At 40.7% G+C, this 9383-nt stretch overlaps 2 protein-coding genes across 2 annotated transcripts; both read right to left on the bottom strand.

The window, feature by feature from the left end:
• Window positions 1–322: 322 nt before the first annotated feature.
• LOC113774334 (laccase-3-like) lies at window positions 323–4428 on the bottom strand. Its single transcript, XM_027318882.1, has 6 exons — window positions 4330–4428; window positions 4081–4232; window positions 3235–3482; window positions 2982–3110; window positions 538–1494; window positions 323–453 (listed from the first exon to the last, which is right to left on the bottom strand). Exons 1-6 carry the CDS (start codon window positions 4426–4428, stop codon window positions 323–325), a joined length of 1716 nt encoding a protein of 571 aa, XP_027174683.1.
• Window positions 4429–5296: 868 nt separating this feature from the next.
• Window positions 5297–7017, bottom strand: LOC113783661 (laccase-3-like). Its single transcript, XM_027329863.1, has 4 exons — window positions 6774–7017; window positions 6548–6676; window positions 5521–6462; window positions 5297–5427 (listed from the first exon to the last, which is right to left on the bottom strand). Exons 1-4 carry the CDS (start codon window positions 7000–7002, stop codon window positions 5297–5299), a joined length of 1431 nt encoding a protein of 476 aa, XP_027185664.1. The 5' UTR covers window positions 7003–7017.
• Window positions 7018–9383: the final 2366 nt, after the last annotated feature.

Raw genomic sequence — 9383 nt, 5'->3', positions numbered from 1 at the left:
TGGAGAAATTCTAAAAGCATTGGATATATGTATTACCAGTTAAACTGTCAAGAGAAATTAAATAGCAAGGACATAAAATGTTTTTCCTAAGTTACAAGAGATTATCTTTCTAGTCTGGGGGCACTTAAAATCGAACAGCAAAGACAAAATCTATGACTAACTTCCAGAAAGTGGACTGCGACATATACAAGAAGCAAGAGTGTGTGTGTATATATATATATATATATATATATAGAAGAAACAAAGACTTTGAGTCGAGGTTGGAGAAATTAGTTCCACAGGATGAAAGAATCTATTCAATAGTCTCCATCTAGCGATTGTGTTAGCATTGAGGCAGGTCTAATGGAGGTCTATCCACTGACTGCAGCAATCCAGGGCCATTATCAACCAAGAAAGCCATAGCCAAGCCCCAGGTGAGATGGGCATCTATGTGACAATGCATCAACCAAACTCCTGCAGAAAAAGCAAATTAATTAAATATATGGCCTGCTTATTTCACAAATGACGGACCCTCGAATCGAATGATACTGGATTCACCTGGATTGTCAGCCACAAAACGGATAGCTGCCCACCCACCAACCGGCACACCGATGGTATTCCTTTCTGGCGGATCAATTAGGTTGAAATTGGTAGAATCTCTACTTGGATTGAAGTTTCCAAAACCCTGTCCAACTACATAAAACTGGTGCCCGTGAAGATGGATCGGATGATCCTCAGTTGAGAATATTCCCGTATCTTGGAACACAATTTGGACCTTAGAACCATACTTCAGCTTGTACAGCTTAGTCCCTCTAACGGGCTGCCACAATGCACGAGGCACATTTCCGGTATAGTCAAACTGAATAGGAGGAACAGGAGGAAAGTCTGTGGTATAGACGCCTGGAATGCTTTGGTAGTAGGCTTGCAATAAAGATGCCCGTCTGGGCAGAACAAATGAGACATTATTCATGCTTGAAGCAAAACGAGTAGCATTAGGTCCCTGACAAGTAGGGCTAGGAAGGCAGTTGTAGAATCCTAATCCCACTGTAATGAACAGGTTCTCATCAATATCAGTGGGAATTTGGGCATTGGAGGAAGAAAGGCTCCTGAATTGGCTAGTGAAGGAAGCAACTGTTGCTGTGCCATTGTAAGGTGGTAAACGTGGCAAGACTGGTGTATATAAGGAGCCCTTTCTGGAATGACACGGAACAGAGTTGTACTCTAAGATTGCCGTGGCGGTTGTGTTGTCAAATGGTGCACCTTGGGCAGTAGCGTAGGCCCTCGTCGCCATGTAATAACGGGCCGGAGGCTGATCAGCAGTAAGGAGTACATTAGTTGTCTGACCTGGTCCAACCATGATCACTCTGGTGGTGAAAGGCTTGTTATAAGCAGCGTCAGCTCCAACAACAGTGAGCATGTGGTTAGCCACGGTAAAGAAAAGTTGCTGATTCAGTGCAGCATTGATGACTCTCAACAGAACTGTGTCGCCCGCCTCCACGTAAAATGTTGCCGTATCTGCATTGTGGTTTGGTGTTTTGCTAAGTTAATAAAATGAAAAACAATTGTTAAGTAGCAGTACTTCATATTCTAGGATCATTAACATGTGGGATTTCTTCTGGTGTGATGTGACAGATATTCGTTGCCAGCAGAAGAGGCAAATTGGATATATGGTTGATAAATGATTTTAGTTAAATGGATAATGGATCAAATTGATCCAATATAATTAAAATCATTTAATAAATGGATGCCATTTAAATGGATAGTGTAAAATCGTGATCCATTCATTTATCCATTTACTCACCCAAGTGCTAAATTTAAGATTCAAATGGTTTTTTCCAAAAAAATATAGATCCCCAAAGTTCTATCCTTAAATCACTTAAAAAACCTTTTTGTACTAACAAATGCTCGCGCTATTACTCTATTTCAATTCTTCATCATTGCTTTAAGTATCATCTTGTCAAGTAACAAAGAATTAAGAGTTTAGCTACATTATTATAACTTTTGGATGAATTAAATACAGTTTTATGGTGGAAAGAAGTTTACTTTTCCAATTTTTTGCACTCCTGTTCAAGAGGGATGTCTTGAAAGAAAATGGAGTTCCAATAAGAATTCTTATGTTATTTGACAAGTAAAATACTTTCATCACATGAGCACATAGTACCTAGAAATGTATGAAACTCCTTATTATACCATGAATATACAAGCTACCTTATATCTACTTAATAAATTATGTGTCTTTTTTTTTTTAGGGTTGGGTTAGGTGATAAGGGAACATGGATTATAAGTAGGAGATTTTGGATTCAAAAACGTCCATTTATTAAAAAAAAAAAAAGAAGAAGGTATCATTTATGTATCTTAGCCGGTGTTACAGGCCGCGGGACGCTCGTTAGAAATTTTTTTTTTTATAAATAAATGAATAAAAGAATAAAAAATTACTTTGACAGTGTGTGATGCATTCTCGCTTTTTCTTTCCTTAAGAATGTGCAAGTTTGCAGTCATTGCTATATGAGAGTTTAATTTTTTAAAAAAAGTAGAGACTAAAATATAATTTTAAAAAGAATGGAAGAAATCTAGGAACTAGAAGAGAATAAAATGCAATTAATGCTATTGACAACTTGTCACATGAGCAAATTATGAAGGCGGTCTCACAAAATTCCATCCCGCTTTTTCTAATAAATATTTGCAATCACAATATTATTGTGTTTTCTCTTTTTTCAAGTTAAATAGATATATATATGAATGACATAGATAATCCATTTAAATCTATCATCATAATTGGATTTAGATGATTATCCATTTAAAATCATTGAATACATACGTATGGATCATCCAACCAAATCTATTTAAGGTTAGCACGTAAGGTTGGTTTATATGGATGATGGATTGGTGGATACGAGTCCATTTTGCCACTTCTAGTGGTCAGGATCGAATTGTTTGTAGATGCAAACACGTCTAAACAAGCAGTAATTGACAATCGTAAAAGGAGCACATTTGGAGCAGACCTAGGCTAGAGCATCTGTAGAAATCACCAGGTTGGCCATTGATGGTACATGCATCAGACACATTTGGAGCAGCACCGCTAAACAAAGCCTGTCGCATGATGCTAAGAATGTCGGTGTCCCACCATTCTCCTGTTGTTATTCAAAGATAAGCTGAAAACGTTCATTTTTATAAAGCTGATCAACATCATCATTTCATTAGATGCTGCTACACGAAGGTAGGTTTGGTAGTGATGAATGATGAATACGCACTCACCCAGGATTACAGGGAAGTCTTTATCGGGGTGGTTTTGAAAAGGGTAGGGGACACCCAATTTGGGATAGATGACGAGTGCCCCGTAGACAGTAGCCCTGATCCATCGGCTATGAGCATGCCACCAGAGGGTGCCGTCCTGATCCTGAATGGTGAAGCGGTAGGTGTAGGCAGCCCCCGGTTGAATTGGACATTGGGTCACATATTCCGGCCCATCTGCCCACTGCGTTCCTCTCTGTCGGATTCCATGCCTGGACCATAAACAATACATCATGTCAACTTCATCAGTCTCGGTCACCCATCACTACGACATTTTGAGAGTTTGAACGATGATTGCAGTCTCCCGCCTAGTTTATTGGCCCAATCTACCTTGGTGTTTGGGTAAACAAATATTGGGCCATCAGTTGCTCAGCTCAAGTTATTTAGGCTGCAGATCTACAATCGAAGGGTTAACAGCGACTCCACCTTCGATCACTAGCCCAACTCAGTCGGTTAGCTAATTTTTGGATGCCACATTTGGGACAAATAAAGTTGGAAAGTCAAATGCAAAAAATTCAGCTGTAGCATAGCAGTTACCAACAGTGGGTGCAAAAGACAGCATTTTAAAGTATTCGTCAGAGTCAACAAATGTCAAACTCAGTGCTGCAAACTATTTTCCAGCTTTCTTTAATCCTGATGAGAAACTAAAATACATGCAGCTGTCGCGATCATCTCTATGCATGTTTCTTTAATTCATATTGTAGCAGGTAAGCTAATGGATCGCAAACACTACTCATTAATTAACGAGCAAATTATTGAGCAAGGAAGGAAGGAAGGAAGGAAGAGCGTCTTAGGTAGCTTTTGAGTTACCAATGGATTGTGACGTTGTAGAGAGCCCTGTTGATGACTTTGATAACCAGGGAATCTCCGTCTCTGACTTCAATGGTTGGCCCCGGGAATTGGCCGTTCACCGTTAGTATGCTGCGACTTGTACAAAGCCTCTTTATCGGTGTCGATTGAACCTGTCAATGAATTACGTGTTTCTTATCATCAAAGACAAGCATAGGATTGAGGATTCTAACGTATAAGTAGCAGTATCAGAGAATACGTTGGACATACCACGAACTCGAGATAATGAGTCTCCGAGTTTGCAAGCCATGCTGCAAAGATGAAGGTGACAGAGAGACTTAGTATGGCAGTTGTGGATCGTGGTATCATATCACTGGATGGACAATTCGTGCAAGTTTGTTACTTTCCGCACGAACGAGTTGTGGGTAAAGAGAGCTTCGATGATGCATTGCCGTTTTATTTGTATCTTATAGTAAAAGACAGAGCAGAAAGCTTGATTTGGTAAACAGGAAATGAAAGACGCCAAATAAGGGAAAAGGGAGAAAGATGTTATGGGAATATGGGACTTTCGATCGAGTAGGTTGTCTTGAGAGGGAAACCAAAATGGTAGAAAACGTATTCGTCTAACCGCAAAGCATTATTTGGTAAACCACTGGCACTGCTGCCAAGCTTTTAGAGAAACAGAGCTTTAACTTTTTGAGTCATGGTAACCCTCTCCTCTGTCGTGGTGATTTTAGTTTTAGTCAACTCAGGATGCCTGTCGACATGCATTTTTGGGAGATCTTGGTTTTTTTTTTTTTCTTTTTTAATGCTATTTTAGGTGTACACTTTCTAGCAAATCGATAGTCTTGCATTTTTCAATAAGTCGTACGGTGTTTTTGTAATAAGAAAAACAAATGAGAGGGTTAATTTCCGAAGCAATCTATATTCATATGAGAGAATTTCGTTCAAAATATTCAACTTCAATTAATGGAATGCAAAGTTCCACGAGAAGGATACATGGACTGAGTGTTGACGCAGAACTCTTCCCTCGATCAAGGGTCCAAAGAAATGACTCAAACTAAGACTCGTAGACTTTTCTGCTTAGCTAAAACAATTCGGACTTGGTATTGCAATGATTGAGCGTAATGGACGAAGCCAAGGACAATGAATGCCGGACGACTAGACTTCTGATGAATTATTGCAAACAGGAAAAAAGATTCAATATTAGCATGTATCTGATCTATGCATAATCATCTCAGCATCGTGGCAGATCAGCTGGTGGTGGCTCTACGGTCTGTAATTCTCCTCTTCCATTCTCAACGATGAATGACATAGCCAGGCCCCAAGCCAGATGGGAATCAATGTGACAGTGGAATAGCCAAACCCCTGCTTTCAATCAGGTCAACAAATTCAGATTAATGAGATTTTTTCAAGGTAGTTCTCATTCAGACGGAATGAAAAAATTTGATATTTCCAAACCTGGATTGTCGGCCACGAAGCGGATGACTGCCCATCCACCAACGGGTACATCAATTGTATTGCGCGATGGCGGATCAACAAGGTTGAAATTTCCAGTATCTGTCTGAGGATTGAAGTTGCCAAAACCTTGTCCCACAACGAAGAAATGGTAGCCGTGAAGATGAATAGGGTGGTCCTCTGTTGAGAAGATTCCCGTGTCTTGCAACACGATCTGTACATTTGCACCAAATTTCAGCTTATATAGCTTAGTCCCAAAAACAGGCTGCCACTGGGATCGCGGTACAGTTCCTGTATAGTTGAATTGGACAGGCGGAACTGGTGGGAAATCTAAGGTGTAAATTCCGGGTATGTTTTGGTAATAGGCTTGCAGGAGGGAGGTTCTCCTGGGGAGCACAAAGGAGACATTGTTCATGCTAGCCGCAAAGCGTGTATTGTTAGGCCCTTGGCATGTAGGCCCAGGGTTGCAGTTGACAAAGCCTAATCCTACAGTAAAGAACAAGCTGTCATCAATCTGAGTGGGAACTTTATAATTGGAAGGAATGCTCCTCAACTGGCTGGTGAATGCGGTCGTGGTGGCTGTATCATTGAAGGCTGGAAGCTGAGGCAAAATAGGTCTCGAGAATGACCCGGTTCTGGAATTTCTGTATTCAAGGATGGCTGTAGTGGTGGTGTTATCAAACGGGGCACCTCTAGCGGTGGCGTAGGCGCGTGCAGCCATATAGTACCGCCCCGCTCGCTGATTAGCATTCAGGAGGACATCGGTGGTCTGTCCAGGTCCGAGCATGATGACTCTGGTTGAAAAGGGTTTGTGGTAGGAGGCATCAGCACCAACAACAGTGAGTTGATGGTTGGCGATGGTGAAGAAGAGTTGTTGATTGAGTGCAGCGTTGATGACTCTCAGGAGAACTGTATCCCCTGAGTTCACATAGACCTTGAAAGTACCTGTTGTAATCCAAATCAGGAAGAAAATATTTGTTCAGTACTTTATTATTATTATTGACTCATCCAGAGAAGTGGCAACTGTAACCTCGGTTGGAGCATCTGTAGAGGTCACCAGGTTGACCATTGATTGTATAGGCATCAGAAACATTTGGGGCTGCCCCGGTAAAGAGAGCCTGTCTCATGACACTGATGATGTCCCTCTTCCACCATTCTCCTGCTCATTTTTTTTTTTTTACACAATTGTAAATTTTATTCAGATTTCAACTGCGAGTAAAATTAGGTCAGTGGAAGTGAGGCGTGGGCAAGTTTACCAAGAATAATGGGGACATCTAGCTTGGGTTTCGCAAAGGGATATGCGAATCCTTGCTTAGGGAAGATGACAAGTGCTCCGTAGACGGTAGCTCTGAGCCATCTGCTGTGAGCGTGCCACCATAGAGTACCCTCCTGATTTTCAACGGTGAAGCGGTAAGTGTAAGTTCCTCCAGGTTGGATCGGGCATTGAGTAACATATTCAGGACCATCTGCCCAGGGGGTTCTCATTTGACGAACTCCATGCCTGGAGGAGATAATGTGTACTCGGTTAACTTTTTTGTCATTATGGTTCGAAACTTCAAATATATATACTCTATAAACTTTGTCATTAGTTACCAGTGGAGGGTGACATTGTAACGAGCCCTGTTTAGGACCCTTATAACCAGTGTATCGCCATTTCGTACAGCTAGAGTTGGCCCTGGAAACTGCCCGTTAACTGTAATTATGCTGTGAGTACTGCACAGCCTGGTCACCGACTTAGCTTGTACCTGTTTCCAACCCAATGACATGCAGAAGATTACATAGTGTGTTGTGAAGACACCACCAAAGTCATCTTAAAAAAAAAAAGAGGGAAATATAACAAAAATAGGAGGCAACAAGAAAGACGTACAACAAATTCATGGTAGTGAATGTCTCCGTTCGGATGAGAAGCTACGGTAGCAAGAATGGCTAAAAAGGCCAGGAGAAAACCACTCGACCATGGCTTAGTAGTACTGAGGGGGCTAAGAGCCTCCATTCCTAATAAGCTTTTGCTCGACGGAAATTTGTAGGATGTATAATTGCATACAGGTATTTATAATAGTGCATTGAGGAGGGAAAATCACAATTTTGTTTATAAAAAAGGAAAAAAGGGCCTATGGCTATTGGGCAGATTAGTTAGCCGAGGACTGAAAATCTAATTTGGCAACGTGGTCCAGCAGCCGCATGAAGGATTTGGTGCACCCACTTGTTCTATCAATTGCTAAACTAAGCTCGCCCTCGCATTGGAATGAACCAGTAGATCAACTCCCCCTTCCACATATAATCAACAGATTCCTTCCTATTTCTGGTGGCCTGATGATTCCAGTGGAAGGCAAGGAACTTGAATATTATTATTATTTTTTAGCAATTCACCGAGAGATGCTTGAACACAAAAGTGCTGCATGAACCCTCAGCCCAAGCCTTCAAGAACTTAATAATTCCTTGCTGGTTAAATCAAGACTCAGAAGAACGTAACCAGTTTCCTTAGTCCTTTCAGATTATGAATTGCTGCTAGAATAATGGAATCTGGGAATTAACAAATGATGCTAGTAAGTATAATATATTATTGTTTTCTTGAGTAAATCAAGGACGCAATCGTACTTCCAAAACTAGGAGGAGTTTGTCTGAACAATTTTACTCCTACTGACACGTTATGCTAACAGTTTCAAAGCAACAATGGGAACGAACCCGTCTCTACTGTGAGCCAGTAGATTGTCATATCACTGAAGAGCAAGAAAATAAAAAAAAATGAAAAAAAGAAAAGAGAAAAAAGGAAAAGGTCAAACAGGGTTGAATATCCGCCACGATTAGTTGGGGGAAGGACTTGTGAGCCACTGGTTTCGACTAATTTACTAGAGTTAGTTGATGACATAGCTTTCATTAAGGGACACATAATGCAGTTTGTCTGAGTTAAGAGTGGAGCAGTTCGTTAGCCAAACAATCAGTACCAAAGTGCAAAACCAATCCTGATCGAGCATCTAATGCAATGCATCAAATTTTGCAACTGATCTTGAGAGTTTTATGTCAAAAAGTCAACAGAGGAGGAAAAAGTGACAGAACGGACTTCTTGTTTCTAGCTAGGCCAAGTTTATTTAATGCAGAGCACTTAAAAATTCAGGGAGTGCTGGAAACTTTGATCGGTGAGGTTGAATTTCCCAGGAGATTTGGTGAGTCAAGAAAATGTTTTGTAAGCTGCAACTTTATTAGCTTTATTTGACCTCGGCTTCTCAGCAATAGTACTCGGACTTCTCATTTTCTGAGAGTTCCTCGTCTACATTTTTTAATCATGCAAGGAAACAAAGAGGATGCAAAAGAAAGAGATTAACAGACAGGGAAAAAGAAAGGAAATATCACAAGTTTGACTGCAAGAAATAAAAGGATCAGAACTGTTCCACACTTGCAACCCTTGGAGGGAATATTATTGTATGGATTAGCTTCAATCATGACACAAATTAGTGGTACCCTGAGGGTCATGCAAGAACTTTGATGCAAGATTCTTTAATTTCTCCAGAGTGTTTCTTCCTTTTACTTCTCCCCTTCATATCTTCTTGTTGAAATGCTGTCCAACAAGCTCAACACCCATCGCACCCCAAAAAACAAAAACCCACAAATAGGATGGAGAGAGTTAGGCAACCTGCCAACAGAACGCTGGACAAGACCGCAATCCTCCATTTTTATTTTTTCAATCACATTTTAATCTTGCATACATCACACCATAAAAATGTACAAGCATAAACATTTTTACTAAAAGTTGCAGCCAAAGCAAATCCAAGAAGTTTTGATGAGTAGGAGCATCAGATTTCGGACTCTCTGCAGAAAACGGCACTTTGATTTGAGATACCATCGCTGCATTAGATTTCAGACTCGGG

The sequence above is a fragment of the Coffea eugenioides genome, chromosome 1, assembly GCF_003713205.1.
Source record: "Coffea eugenioides isolate CCC68of chromosome 1, Ceug_1.0, whole genome shotgun sequence".
Classification (NCBI taxonomy): Eukaryota; Viridiplantae; Streptophyta; class Magnoliopsida; order Gentianales; family Rubiaceae; genus Coffea; species Coffea eugenioides.
The sequence above is the reverse complement of the archived record's forward strand: the minus strand, read 5'-3'. Positions and strand labels throughout refer to the sequence as shown.